General features: G+C 39.8%; 1 protein-coding gene across 1 annotated transcript in view; it reads right to left on the bottom strand.

Moving 5' to 3' along the window:
* Positions 1-811: 811 nt before the first annotated feature.
* LOC124721649 (vang-like protein 2-B) overlaps positions 812-16,324 on the bottom strand; it is a 71,262-nt gene continuing 55,749 nt past the window's right edge. The window contains 2 exon segments of the mRNA XM_047246713.1: positions 812-2,419; positions 7,380-7,588. Coding sequence (XP_047102669.1) covers positions 2,201-2,419; positions 7,380-7,588 — 428 coding nt within the window. The 3' untranslated portion in view covers positions 812-2,200.

The raw sequence follows: 16,324 nt of genomic DNA, 5'->3' as shown, positions 1-16,324 counted from the left end.
CTGGAGACGGGAGATAAATCTGAAGAACTGTGGGTATGGAGCCACTAGAGTAAACTATCCACAAACACTATCTAAATGAGGTGCAAACATACACTTGATGCCAAATAAATATTTATAGATTAAAGGTATGAGTGTAGAACAGGAAAGGATAAACTAACTAAGAAACTCATTACTTCAGTTGCTATACTAGAAAGTATATATAAAAAAAGTGTTTCAAGCAATAGTTTGCACTTCAATATGAGCTAGCATCATATTTAAAGCAAAGGCAGCTCATATAATGATAAATTTTGGCAGGAAGGTTACAGTTTCAATTCTGCATGATAGCCAATTCCCACCTATGAGCCAAAACAATAGCTTCGTGCCTCTAACTAAACTAAAAACAACCCAATTAGCAAATGCCTTGTAACTAAGGACATTTGAAGGGCTGAAAAGTAAATAACTGAGAAGCCTATTTCCAACATTCTTACAGGGAGCTGAAGCCGTGAGAGTAGAAGTACACTGAGATTCAATGGAACTGTTTTTGCTAATATTTTGTGGTCTGTTAACAACAATGTCATTATATAGAGGCAAACATTTCTACACAAAAATGTTAATTTGTAGCGTAGGTATTTCTAGGAAATCAGTCCCATTACATTTTAGGCACACCTCATACTTACAGTGTTCAAGTTTCTATGAACTCTAAAAACAAAATCACAATATAAAATTCTTTATTAAAAAAACTGTACATTATTCTTCATTTGATGAGAAGAAGTCAAGTATTAAAGCTGCAAATCAGGTCTTCTTCAGACAATAATTCTCACAAATTACAATATTCTCACTCTGCATAGTGGTGCTTTAATGAATATACAGATAATATATTTTAATTCTTTTCTTCCATATGAGTGATTCAATGTTGCTAAAACTCCTGAGGAATCAGAGGCACTCCAGTGTATCCTTTTATAATACAAAACTTTGTCATAAATATTTTGAGGAATGAAATGTATCACAAAAATTGATGTTTCTGTATCAATCGACTGTTCACTACACTTAAAATAAATGAAATTTTTATATCTATCACTCAGTTCTCCAAAATCACTACACTTCTCAAATGTTCTACAAAAGTCACACTCACAAGCACATCACTCCGAGAACAATGTTATCACTAGCTAAACTTTATACATTATATATATTTCCACAACATATAATTACAAAAAAATATTTAAATTTTGTTAAAGCTGTTCAGTTTGCTGCAGTCTTTGAGTGCTGCACACCTAAATTAATTCAAAATTCAAAACTGAGTACTAGTTACAGCATTCTGAAGTGAGGCGATAAGAGTGTACAGTTCATATAGGAAGCATGTAAACAAATATTATTTGTTAATTTTGTTTTGTGCTTTTATTATTCTGCATTTCCAACATTTGCCAGAAATTGCACATTAAACACCTATTTCAAGTAATAACAAAAACAGAAAATAGGTGAAAGCCCTAGGCGGCACACTTTCACTTGAAGTTTGTTGGAACTGCACTAAAACTAACTTTGTGCCTATAGTTCTGCAAAACACTGTTCTGCATAGTACTCCAATAACACCTGCGCAAAACAGACCATCAGTTTAATAAATCAAAACTACTAACTAATGCTAATCAGTACAAATACACATTCTATGTGAATGTGCACTGCAATTTAAGAATAAAATGCAAGAAACTTTTAAATCAGTTTTGCTTAAAATATGCTTTACATTACTCACATAACGCAGACTGAACAGGCTCACAAAACTTATTCTGAGCAGTACAATGTCTTACTGGTTTTCAGTATCAAAACCCAATATGTGCTATATGAATTGGATAAAGTTTACTTTAGAATCACGTTTGTCAACAAAGAAAAATCTTTCATCCTTGTTTTTCTCAAAATGTACAAATCATAAACACCGTAATTACTAAACATATAGGTTACATGCTGTCATTTATCCACAAATAATGTGTCAATTATTTCAGTCATGAGGAACCCTTTAAAATGACAACAGCAGTCCAAAAGTTTTCAGGTTTATGGTATAAGCTGGCTGTTGTTAAGCGATGCACTATACATGAAGCACAGTATGTTTATATATTACATTACAAAAAAATTTTATATAAAAAGTCTGAATAGCAAAGAGTAAAGGCAACATTTATTTTAATATGAAGTAATACATACAAAAGTAAAAAAAGTAATACTGTCAATCCTTATATTACACTGATGTTTCTGAATTTAGACGAAGCACAAATTTATTCGATTTTGGGTCCACAACTTCTTCAGTTATATTGAAATGTGGTAATGTTTTCACATTACAGAGAAGAGAAACATCATTCTGACGCAGCTGGAAGCACGTGCCATCAGTAATGGATCGTGACAGCAACTCGTCACAAATCAAAGCCCATGTCTGAACTGACTTTTGTTCTTTTTCGTTCTGAAAAAGATAATGCATCAGCCAACATTAACTTTGTGATTTTCCTGTTTGAGTGGGTGATCAAAGAAAGAATACACAAACAAGTCCACTACATTTTCACTGTACTATTTAAACTACATCATTTTGCTTTTCATTCATTTTTTTCACACACAATTTCTTGAACAAAGGACCGAAAAATACATTTTTAACACTTAATCATAAAATTTTAAACAATTATAAAGTGCATACACAAATGCAGGTTTTAAATAGCATTATGATTTGGGCAACAGCTGCAATTTCAGCTTTCATCATTAATAAAACCATCCATAAATGGTTAACCTGCAATGCAATGAATATACTGTGATCAACAGAAATCTGAGCCAAGCTAGAACCCAAATTGGGATCTCCTACTTATCACACATGGAAGTTACTAGCACCCACGGTGTGGCACTAGGAGCACTATGTTATAAACATTCAAACATTTGTGGATGGTTATAGAGGGTGCGAGAGAGAGTTCTGGAAATTGTTCAGGTCCGTAACATCACATGGTGGATTGGATCTTCCATCTACCGCTTGACTCACATTGCATGTGCAGATTTGACCCATCTTGGGAAAGTTCAAGATTTTGTTTCTTAATGCGTATAAAAATAATACCTTGCCATTTCTCACAGTCCATAGTTTTAAAACATGACAATGATGGCAGTAACAGCTGCTAAAAAATTGAGAATTTTAACTCGGCTGATGTGGCTTGCAAACTAAGAGGGTTTTATTCGCTCACCACCAATGGCATTATATTTAGAGACCATAAGGAGACTTTCAAGAGAGAGTTTTGGTGCTACCATCATAGACCCCCAGTCTTGTGTTATTACATATATATTAACTGCTAGTGACCAGATGTTGGTGCACAATTACATTCATGGGATAATGAATCTGTGGCTGACAGACCCTATGGTACACTTATAAAACCCCAAAAAGGAAACAAATAACGCTGTCTCAAAAGAGAATTATCATCCAGAAGATTTTTTTTCCATCTAATACATTATTACAGACATGAGTATACTATAAATGGGTACATAAACGATGAGTGTTGCCATGATCTGCGATGACTACAGCAGAGAATAAGACACAATGTTGTTGATAAAGTGTATGGTTGCATGTTACATGGCTGATTCCACAACAGAAGAGTCTGTATCCGATGCCTCAATTAAGGGTGCCTGTCTAGTGCCCGACGGGCATCTCTTTGTTGAAATGACAACACTCTTAGAACTGGGTTAGGTTGTGCTAATAATTTCGAAGCTTACATAACAATGAAGTTACTCGCATTACCATGTTTCTGTACACTAAGGTCAATCCTGTTTGCCTCCTAAAAAGGGAGGTGGAGTGACAGTAAAAATGGGAGATCTATCAAAACAATTTCAAATACTCAGTTCATCATTAGGCCATGGTGCAACACTCCAATGTTTATCTTTATCATGCATTCCAACTGACTCAAATATTGATTCTGAATCTACAGATGCACTTTGCTTGAAGCTGGACCTAAATTTACAGGAGTCACAGGGTAATTTTACTGTGAAATCCTGAAAAATGGCAGTTGCCAGTACAAAGGATCCACTGCTACAATAAGCATTCACTTACATCCTGCAGGTGTGGTCATGTCATCTTTCTACACACATACACCAAAAAAAGTTTTGCATCACCTCAGTTCCAGAACCTGTACAGAAAATTGGAAGAAAGATCAACACAAACATGATTTCCACCCTTTTCATTGCTCAAAAAACCACACATTGCATGTTGTACCATCATACAGTGAGACATTCGGAGGTGGTGGTCCAGAATGCCGTACACACCGGTACCTCTAATACCCAGTAGCATGTCCTCTTGCACAGATGCATGCCTGTATTTGTCAGGGCATACTATACACAAGTTCATCAAGGCATTGTTGGTCCGGACTGTCCCACTCCTCAACGGCAATTTGGCATAGATCCCTCAGAGTGGTTGATGGGTCACGTCGTCCACAAACAGCCCTTTTCAATCTATCCCAGTTTAGATAGGGTTCATTTCTGAAAAACATGCTGGCCACTCTAGTCAAGTGATGTCATTATCCTGAAGGAAGTCATTCATAAGATGTTCATGATGGGGGCGTGAACTGTCGTCCATGAAGACTAATGCCTCGCCAATATGCTGCCGATATGGTTGCACTATCAATCGGACGATGGCATTCATGTATGCAACAGCCGTTACGGTGCCTTCCACGACCACCAGCAGCGTACGTCGGCCTCACATAGTGCCACCCCAAAACAGCAGGGAACCTCCACCTAGCTGCACTCGCTGAACAGTGTGTCTAAGGCGTTCACCCTGGCTGAGTTGCCTCCAAACACATCTCCGACAATATGCTGCACTCATCAGTGAAGAGAACGTGATGCCAATCCTGAGTGGTCCATTCAGCATGTTGTTGGGCCCATCTGTACTGCGCTGCATAGTATCGTGGTTGCAAAGATGGACCTCGCCATGGACGTTGGGAGTGAAGTTGCACATCATGCAACCTATTGCACACAGTTTGAGTCTTAACAAGATGTCCTGTGGCTGCACGAAAAGCATTATTCAACATGGTGGCATTGCTGTCAGGGTTCTTCTGAGCCATAATCCATAGGTAGCAGTCATCCACTGCAATAGTAGCCCTTGGGTTGCCTCAGCGAGGCATGTCATTGACAGTTCCTGTCTCTCTGTATCTCCTCCACGTCTGAACAACATTGCTTTGGTTCACTCAGAGACACCTGGCCACTTTCCTTGTTGAGAGCCCTTCCTGGCACAAAATAAGAATGTGGTCATTATCTAACCACAGTACTGACCGCCTACACATGGTTGAACTACAGACAACATGAGCCGTGTACCTCCTTCCTGGTGGAATGACTGGAACTGATCGGCTGTCGAACCTTCTCCATCTAATAGGTGCTGCTCATGCATGGTTGCTTCTTTGGGTGGGTTTAGTGACATCTCTGAACAGTCAAAGGGATTGTGTCTGTGATACAATATCCACAGTCCACGTCTATCTTCAGGAGTTCTGGGAAACCGAGTGATGCAAAATTTTTTTTGATGTGTGTATGTTCCACCCTCTCTATGAACTATTACTACATGCACTATCACCTTAACACACCGTACAGTGTCATCCTGCTGCCTACTGAAATGGTAGGCTACAGAACCACTCTGCCAAGTCTATGAATGGATAGCCTGTGCACGTAACCGACCATCATTGCATGCTGCCGTTTACTACGAATAGCCCTATAGTAATCATGGGAGTGCATCAACATTATTTATGCAGGGCCCTTCTTGGGCTACATGTGGCTCCTCGTGGTGGACATCTTGTCCAATTTGCAAGTTGTGGCCTGCATGGTATCCACAACAACTGTAGGGACCATGAAAGCTATGGTAACTATTTTCACCAGAAAGGGTACCACTAACACCACATGTCAGCTTATCGTCAAAAATTTACCTCTTTCTGCTGCAGGAATGGAATTCAGTGGCTCTCAACCACTCATTTTCATCCCGTATCCAACTCGAAGGCTGAGCAATTTGTGAGGCATTCAAGTTCCAAATGTAAAAGGGACTACTGGTAACAACAAAGATGAAGCATTGACAGTATTCTTGCCTACCTACAGGTGTTATGCATATTAACCATCAAAGGGTTAAGTCCAGTCAAGATTACTTACAGCCACCACAATTGATCCCTGCTGGACCCTCCAGTGACACACACCAAGAAGTCATTTTTCCAAGCTGAGGTACCTATTTGGAATTGAAAATCTGGACAAATCCCTACAAGGATACTGGCATGATCATTGTTTATAAAGGCCAAATACATGTTCTCCATCATGGTCCAAGGTGAAACCCTTGTGTGTGATTAGAACCAGCTGAGGCTGCAACCATGAGAGAATGCCTCCAAACAACGTCCAACACCCCATCAGGATCCCAGGCAGCCCACATGCCATATGGTGGTGTTGGTGGCCTAACCACACCACCAAAAAAACCTGCAAGGTCGGTGAGGCTGCTCACCACTGTTACCTCCTCAGCAAACTCCTTGGGACCATGATGACCTATCACTGTAGGTATGGACACATATGGAGGCCTCCGATCCTATCAGCATTGCCAATGTCCTTGATGTTTCTTGCAGTGGACTCTTTAAACTGCCAGCAGCACTACTTTTGGTGAAAACTTCCACACAGGAATCTCTGGCAGAGATCTCAGCAGCTGTTCCTGGAGCTCATGCATTTTCATGCATTTCACATCTTCATCAGACAGTGAGATGGAGCTTGTAACTAGTCACGCACCACCAAGAGCACTACAACTGTGAGACTCTAGATGCTGCTTCAAGTACCAATCTTACTGCTCCTTGAAATCTCCCTGGCAGATTAAAACTGTGTGCTAGACCAGGACTCAAATCTGGAACATTTGCCTTTTGAGGGAAAGTGCTCTACCAACTGAGCTATCCATGCAAGACTCATGAACCACCCATCTTACTGCATCTTATGTACAACACCTCTGTGATGATATGTGGTAAAGGGCCAGTGTCCAGCCATTATTGTGTTTACAATAAATGCAGTCTATACCTTCTACTTTCGCCAGTTATTGAACCATTGACTGCAATTCCAATATTTACTTTCAACTCTAGAACTGGGTCTTGTGCTACAAACTGGTTTTGCTTTGAATGTACCTACACCATATTTCTATTTAGCCTACGATGGCTGTGCTGATATAGGATTATCACTGTTGTTGCCTTTATTCACTCCTCTGGAGGATATACAGTGTGGTTGTAGTACAATGTCGTTAGTGCAGCCACAAAAATAAACGTTCTTTTTCACAAAGAGCAAAGAACTATAGAGCACATGATACCCATTAATTTTAACTTATGTTGTGAATTCACATAATAATAATACGAGAGATTAAAAAGCTGAAAGCAGAAGATGCCTTTTATGTTTGTGGTACTCACCTGCAGAACTGGAGAAGGCACCAAATAAGGTTCAAGGAATGCCCTGGGTGTGAAATCATGACTTAAACACTTTGCTAAGTGAGCTAAAATAGATTCAACTGAATGCCGTGGTTGTTGCCGGGTGATGCGCAAGTATTTCTGTAATGCCCGTGCCATTGATGGAAAAACAGCCTGGGCTGCTTCATGTGGATCCATTGGAATTGCTGGAACTAAAGACACAATATGCTGTATTAATGAAATAAACAAGATGAAAAAAAACATTTTCTCAAATTTAGCATACAGAACTATGCAGACCGCAAGGATACACTGATGAGCCAAAACATTATGACCACTTGCTGTATAGCTTGTTCGTCCACCTTTGGAACAAAATACATCATTGAGTATGCCTGTCAGGTATCTGACAGCTTGTTGGTAGGTTCATGGAGGTATGTGGCACCAGATGTCTACACACAGGTCATGTAATTCATACAAATAACGGGCTGCTGATCAGCGTATGTGGTGATGGTGCCCAATAGTGACACAGATGGGTTCCATATGATTTACATCAGGTGAAAATCTGGTTGCTGAGACAAACATGAGTTCACTATAATGCTCCTCAAACCACTGTAGCACATTTCTGACTCAGAGAAATGGACAATTATACTGCTGAAAAATGATATCACCATTGGGGAAGACATCAAGCATGAGAGGATGCAGGTGGTTCGCAGCTGTCAGTATGTCTTCGATTATTACCATAGGTCTCATGCAAGTGCAGGAGAATGTCTCCCACAGCATAATACTACTACTACCAGAATGCGTCCGGGGCATGCTGCACATTTAGATCTGCGGTTCACCTCAATGATGGCATCTGTGAAGACAATCATTGACCTAGTGCAGAAAATGTGATTCACCCAAAGAGCCAACACATTTCAATTGATCAACGGTCGAATCCCGATGGTCCCCTGCTAATTGAAATCTTAATTGACAATGTTGTCGGGTCAACATATGACTATGTAAGTTTGGTCTTCCGCAGAGCTCCATGTTCAATAATGTATGATGAACGGTGCACTCCAAAACACTTGTGCGTGCACCAGCATTGTGCTCTTTCAGCAGAGATGCCACAGTCACCATCTATCCTACTTTACTGAGCAGACAAGCCTCGAAACCCCACATTCTACGACGAGTCATGGACGTCCAACTATTTAGCGCCTAGTGGTATTTTCACTGTCCTCCTACCTCTTTCTGTAGATGCTCAAGACAGTAGCATGGGAACATTCGACCAGCTTCACCATTTTCGAGATACTCATTCACAGAGCCTTCGCAATAATAATCTGCCCTTTGTTATCTCAATGGATTTCTCAATTTGCAGCATGTATCTCTGCTGGGGTGATCCCCCATTTATGTCTGCTTTACTTGTACACTTTTGTAACCGTGTCACATGCCCACAACAACATCAGGCGGCAACCAATGTCGCAGTGGGCAGAGGCCATAATGTTTTGGCTTATCAGTGTATAGAGCTTCTGGGGTCCCGTTGCAATGACAGGATGCATTATATAATAAGAATAGTTTAGATGGCTCATCAGAAACTTTTCGTTCCTTCTAAACGATAAGGACTTAAGATTACAGGGCAGGTTACTTCCCTCACTGCCATTTATTAAGCCTCCCACTCATGTATCACTTTTCACATCACCAGTGAGGTAATGATGTGGTAAAGAACGGTCTTAAACTCTTCGTTAAAGGCGTATGTGGTAATCTGTTCAGCTACCACACTGTCCTGGACTTCCATGAGCCTTAGAAGTGAGGATATTAAAACCTGTTTCCTTTACATTTGCTGGAGAATATGATGATGCCCTGTTAATCAGTGATTTAATATTTGTCTGATTAAGCCCTATCAGCTTAAGTGTGTCGCACAGGTTTGGAGTCTACACATGTACCACTGTCAATTTGTTTGTTAAAGTTAAGTCCTTGAATAACCACTTGTTTGCAAATATTAATGCATGCCACAGTGATATAACAAATTATGGTTCAGATATTGCAAAATCAGAAATTAAAATCTAGTCTAGATGCAGTATTTTGACAGTCATACACCAGTAAACTTGGTAAGGCAAAATCTTTGTATAGTTACCCCATGAAAAGTCTTTGCTGGATAACAAATGTAGGCTCACAGTTTCAGAGATGGGGAGCAGGTGTGGAACTGGCTCTAAAGGGGAGCTTAAATGATTTTTTAAAAACTGAAAACCGTTCCCTTGGCCAGAATACTAACATGTTAAAAAGAAGCATGAATAATCAGAGGAAAAAATCATTTGTTAACTCAAATGCATAGTGCTCTGTCAAATCTTCTGTTGACTAGATAATTAGTTGTCTATGTCAAGATGCAAAGCAGAAGGAAGAGCTGTAATACACAAACCAATTAAGTATCTTCTCAGCAATTAAAATAAATAAATAAAAGATTATAATAGTATGTCTTCTGATTAGTTTCCTTGGAGTTTAATTTTCTGCACTGAATATTGTCCTCATGAGGAATGGAATGCTATTAATTTCCAGACTCTCAGAGAAAATCACATTTATGTGACACACCCTTGGAGAAACTGACATTTCAAATGACTTTCTCCATGACCCTGTAGTGTCAGTGTAAGGCAATAAAAACTAGTGAATTAATTACCCTGTTTATCTCATGTAATAATGTATTCTTTGTGTGTATGAGAGGGAGGGAGGGAGGCAGGGCGGGGGGGGGGGGGGGGGGGGGGGGGATTGTAAGTGCTTAAAAGTATTAGTAATTTATTCATCCAAGGTTATTAGTGTCCTGTACTTGGTATAGTGCAAGGAAAACTGACATCTGTCAATGTTGTTACCAGCTTTCAACTGTGAAATGCAAAAGGCTATTGGCGGTACTGAAGCTGAGACCTACAGTCATCTGTAGAACTGTGAGGTGCAACACTGAAGCATTGCCTTACAGAAGTACACAAAATCATGTTACATGATCGACTGTGATAGATGAATGGAGCAGATTGGGGATTTGAAAAGAATCTTCAGATTTGTACCATATTCATTTAATTTGCCGGCTGCGCAGAACAGATTTCACCTTTGGCCTTTTGTCTGAGAGGGAAGAAAAATATTTTATACACACTATCATGTAAAATAAAGTGGATTATAATTCATACACACCAAGCATTGCACACTGGATGGTCCCCTTTCTGGGGCATAAAACCATGTCTTAGTGAACTGCACCCTATCTAAATCGGAGTTAAAAATACCTCATCTAGCCAGAGTAGTTGCGTAGAGGTATGCTCCAGACAAATGGTCGACTTTAACAGTTGCAGCTTTTTGTATGTTACTTCTAGGCAATATTCTTGCAAACATCACATGGCTGAGGTGACTGCATCTCAAGGAATGGGACTAAATCACAAGACATTTTGTAAATTTCCCCTGGATACCGCAACATCTTAGTTTGTTTCCTTGATGAATTCTCTGGTAAGAGTTACACAGTAGCTCTTCTGTTGCATTTTTTACAGTTTACGTACGACATATATAAATAACCACATAGAGGAAGCATTGAGTTTCAGACAGGCATAATGGAAAAAGACCACAAAAATATAAAAGCTTTCAAAGTTTCTGCAGTAGAAAACACACACAGTCACACAAGCACATATGTGTGAGAGTTGTGCTTGTGTTAATGAGTGTGTTTTCTACTGCAGAAGGAGGACTTTGTCCAAAAGCTTCGATATTTTAGGAATCTTTTTCAGTGTGCCTATCTACGACTCAATGCCTCCTCACATGGCAAGTAGCAATCTATCCTTTCCATATTGTTGTTATTTCACCTTGGAGTTTCCATTGTTTGATATATGTAAATAATAACACCAAAATTCTCAGCAGAAATTTGTTTATTATCTAAAACAGCTTACTTGAATTTAACAAACCAAACCTAGGTCTCAGGCTACAAAACTGATAAGTCTGTCATAACAACCGAGATACGTTGGGGGAGGGGGAGGGGAGAGGGGGATGACAATCACAAGCTTCCTCATTAATTTGTTAATACTTGACAGTCAGGACTTCACCAACTTGATACCAAAATAAGTGTTGTGATACGAAGGATTGAATGAATACAGGCAGACAACCACATAAGTCTCACTGATGGAGCTACCCGAGATTATTATGCCTCCAGGTAGTGCTATATAGCAGTCCTCAGCTGGGTAAAGTTGTCAACTTCTCATTGATCCCGCCTTACCAACACAGACAGCAGTTAGTAAGGGTCCATGTCACTAGTACCCAGACCATTTAATGGTTAACCATTGATTAGGGTTTTTTAACTGGACTGAACACAGAGATGGATGCATCAGTCAGTTGCTGTCACAGTGCTCAGATACAGTGAGTTGGCTGTACACATTCAGTTAAGCCAGCTAAGCATATATTTTGCAGCTTCCTTTAGGAAACTGCCTTATCTGTCCTGTATATGTATACAGATCAGTGAGCTGTCAATGGAGGGCATATCATTAATCGTATCCCAATGAACAATGCCAGCAAGGCAGGAGAGCATATTGAGAGATCCATGTTGGAGAACAAACACAATCTAGTGATGAAATTCTTCTGAACACTTTAAAGACCACTACAGTTCTGTCCCTGGGTTAGAAGGTTATGGAGCATTTAAGCCAAAACAGGGGCAGACCAGTCTGAAGTTTTGTGCTGCGAGTTCTATGAAAGCCTGTTCATCTGCTGTGGAGTTAGAAGCAGGTACTGGAAATAGAGTTATGGCATGACAACCATTACGGTACCTATACGCAAGGAGGTAGTAAGGGGAAGATATGAGGTGTGAAAAATTTTATTAATAAAGGTGGTTAAACCAGTTTTAGCCCTCTAATGTCAAAGGTCTACTTTCTATGTATACTTTCTCTTTGAACATTCCAGTACCTCTGAACTGTCTCTTTTACACACTGGGATATTGTCCTTTCAGCTCCTTCCCATGTGCCCTGAACTGATTTATGTTTCACTGTAATATGACAACCAGCAGCAAGGTTTTCTAAATCCGTTCCTTCGCCTTGTTGCCAAGTGTGGTGATGGATCCATGTACGCTGCCACTGTGACTGCAGAATTCACATTCAGCACCACCAGTGGGAAGTTGAAAGAAGAGCGCCCACTTCTCTCGCTGTCACTGCCACCACCAGCAAAGTAGTGCAGGTGGCAAGTTCCCAGCATGGCCTTACTCTCTCTAGCCTCAATTGTTCTCAATGAAGGTTCCACTCACTGACTAGGACTATTTTCTATCATTTTGTATGGGAAACAGTGCATGTTATTAGAACTGGCCTGGAATGCTATTCTTTTGTTACTGTTCTCACATGTCATTCTGGTGCTTTGTCACTGCCATTGTGCTTCTTGTAATTAGTAGTTGTAATAAAGACCTGTAGGTCCTACAGTTTTTAGCGACAAGGTTGTTCCATTTCAGCACTTATTCTGCGAGTATAATGGATTCGGTGTTGGTTCAGTTGTTACAGTGGCAGCAGCAGTTTCAAGAAAAAGTTAGACTCGCTTCAACAGCTGATTACCACTTCACATCTTGTCATTAGACCTTCGCAACTGCCTCCTGCATGCCCACCCGCTGCCACAGTGTTTTCATCGTTTCACCAAGATTTTAACTGTATGGCAGCTAATGATTCAGAGGGACTGGTGAGTTCCCTCTGGTACACCTTGTATTCCATCACCTTGGTGGATGGGCTCTCTTTAGTCTCATCAATCATCGCTCAAATGCCGTATCGTCTGTTGGTTATTGACCCACCTCATTACGTTTCTGATTGTGCACTTGGCAATTATCCTGCAGTGGTGATGTTGACGAGGATGAGAGTTTTGGCAGTCTACTTGAATTCTGTATGGTACTTAGTTTTGATATAGCTTGCAGTTTTGAAGGAAAGGAACAGCTGCCTTACAAAATTTCTTGGAAAAGCATGCATTAATTCTTACATAGTTGGTCAGGTTAACATATGATATATCAAATGTGGTAGTAGTAGTTGTAGTCGCAGTTGTAGTTGTTGTTGTTGTTGTTGTCGTCGTCTTCATTCTAGAGACTGGTTTGATGCAGCTCTCCATGCTACTCTATCCTGTGCAAGCTCCTTCATCTCCAAGTAACTACTGCAACCTACATACTTCTGAATCTGCTTAGTGTATTCATCTTTTGGTCTCCCTCTATGATTTTTACCCTCCACACTTCACTCCATCACTAAGTTGGTGATCCCTTGATGTCGCAGAACATGTCCTACTAACCGATCCCTTCTTCTAGTCAAGTTGTGCCACAAATTCCTCTTCTCCCCGATTCTATTCAGTACCTCCTCATTAGTTACATGATCTACCCATCTAATCTTCAGCATTATTCTGTAGCACCACATTTTGAAAGCTCCTATTCTCTTCTTGTCTAAACTATTTACCGTCCATGTTTCACATCCATAAATGGCTACACTCCATACAAATACTTTTAGAAAAGACTTCCTGACACTTAAATCTATACTCGATGTTAACAAATTTCTCTTCTTCAGAAACGCTTTCCTTGCCATTGCTAGTCTACATTTTATATCCTCTGTACTTCAACAATAATCAGTTATTTTGCTCCCCAAATAGCAGAACTCATCTACTAGTTTAAGTGTCTCATTTCCTAATCTAATTCCCTTAGCATCACCTGATTTAATTATACTACATTCCAGTATCCTCGTTTTGCTTTTGTTGATGTTCATCTTATATCCGCTTTTTAAGACATTGTCCATTCCGTTCCACTGCTCTTCCAGGTCCATTGCTGTCTCTGACAGAATTACCATTTCATCGGAAAACCTCAAAGTTTTTATTTCTTCTCCGTGGATTTTAATTCCTACTCCAAATTTTTTTTGTTTCCTTTACTGCTTGCTCAATATACAGATTGAATAACATCGGGGATAGGCTATCACCCTGTCTCACTCCCTTCCCAACCGCTGCTTCCCTTTCATGCCCCTCGACTCATAACTGTCATCTGGTTCTTGTACAAATTGTAAACAGCCTTTCGCTCCCTGTATTTGACCCCTGCCACCTTCAGAATTTGAAACAGAGTACTCCAGTCAATCTTGTCAAAAGCTTTCTCTACGTCAACAAATGCTAGAAACGTAGGTTTGCCTTTCCTTAACCTATCTTCTAAGGTAAGTCGTAGGGTCAGTATTGTCTCACGTGTTCCAACATTTCTACGGAATCCAAACTGATCTTCCGCAAGGTCAGGTTTTTCCATTCGTCTGAAAAGAATTCGTGTAAGTATTTTGCAGCTGTGACTTATTAAACTGATAGTTCGATAATTTTCACACCTGTCAACACCTGCTTTCTTTGGGATTAGAATTATTATATTCTTCTTGAAATCGGAGTGTATTTCGCCTGTCTCATGCATCTTGCTCACCAGATGGTAGAGTTTTGTCTGTCAAGGCTATCAGTAGTTCTAATGGAACATTGTCTAATGCCGGGGTCTTGTTTCCACTTAGGTCTTTCAGTGCTCTGTCAAATTCTTCACGCAGTATCACATCTCCCATTTCATCTTCACTTACGCCCTCTTCCATTTCCATAACATTGCCCTCGCCTTGCGTAGACCCTCTATATACTCCTTCCATCTTTCTGCTTTCCCTTCTTTGCTTAGAACTGGTTTTGCACCTGAGCTCTTGATATTCATACAAGTGGTTCTCTTTTCTCCAAAGGTCTCTCTAATTTTCCTGTAGGCAGTATCTATCTTACTCCTAGTGATATATGCCTCTACATCCTTACATTTGTCCTCTAGCCATCCCTGCTTAGCCATTTTGCACTTCCAGTCAATCCCATTTTTCAGACATTTGTATTCCTTTTTGCCTGCCTCATTTACTGCATTTTTATATTTTATCCTTTCATCAATTAAATTCAATATATCTTCTGTTACCAAGGATTTTTACTATCTTTCAGCTTTTTCCTACTTGATACTCTGCTGCCTTCACTATTTCATCTCTCAAAGCTACCCATTCTTCTTCTACTGAATTTCTTTCCCCTGTCCCTGTCAATCATTCACTAATGCTCTCTCTAAAACTCACTGTGGTAGTGGCATTCTTAAATACTGACATTTAATGATTTATGTATCTTCTTAGCCTAAGTATTAAGACATCATCGTCTCACTCCTTTTTTACATTGGCATTTTTGGCTCCATAAAGAATGATCAACAGAACAACTGACACAGAATTCACTGAATGAACATGTGAATTCAGCTTCATGGTATGCTTTAACAAATCTGCCACACATTCCGTGTGCATTACACTGAAATGTCTTGTGGCTATAGCAGTGACAACACTAACAGTAAAAGCTGTTTCATACGGATATATGAGCATTTCGTAAACAGAAATATGTCTTCATGTAGTCTGCAAAATTTGGTGATTCAGAAGGTAGAACATGGGCAGCACTCTTCTAAAGCTGACAACTGACTTATTTCATAATATTTCCTAAATTGTTACCCCTTCATCAGATCATTTCTTCAGAAAATTCTTTGTGGCAATATTCATGTCATGCTAAGAATCCACACCCTTTCTTAATTTACAGGAACTGTGTTTCTTCTGACACACTCTTATGTTCTCTAATGTTTTGCATTTGAGCAGCTGTTCAGATTGAATAAGCAGTGCCCCAATCCACAGAAAATTCACTATCTTTAGAGTCTCGGTCTCTTTATACAGAAAGGTGAGATATACACTGTTAAAAACCAAATTTTTAACATTAGCTGTTGACTGGTGTGGAGGATTCGTCTATCGAGCTCCCTTTGGTGGTTGGATGAAAGTTCCAACCAACGGTCCATTCAGTCCACTGTGAAGTTTTGAATTGTGAAAGTTATCGACATTCATGTTTAGCTGGGATATTGAAGGTCAGTCCAAACAAGGCCTTGCCTTATCTGGACAAGGAAGATACAACCGAGGTGCAAAAGGTGCCCTAGAAGTTGCCCACTAATTACTTTTCATCTCAAAATC

This window comes from Schistocerca piceifrons, chromosome X (genome assembly GCF_021461385.2).
Source record: "Schistocerca piceifrons isolate TAMUIC-IGC-003096 chromosome X, iqSchPice1.1, whole genome shotgun sequence".
In the NCBI taxonomy this organism is placed as follows: Eukaryota; Metazoa; Arthropoda; class Insecta; order Orthoptera; family Acrididae; genus Schistocerca; species Schistocerca piceifrons.
Note: the sequence above shows the minus strand (reverse complement) of the source record. Positions and strands in the feature narration are given on the sequence as shown.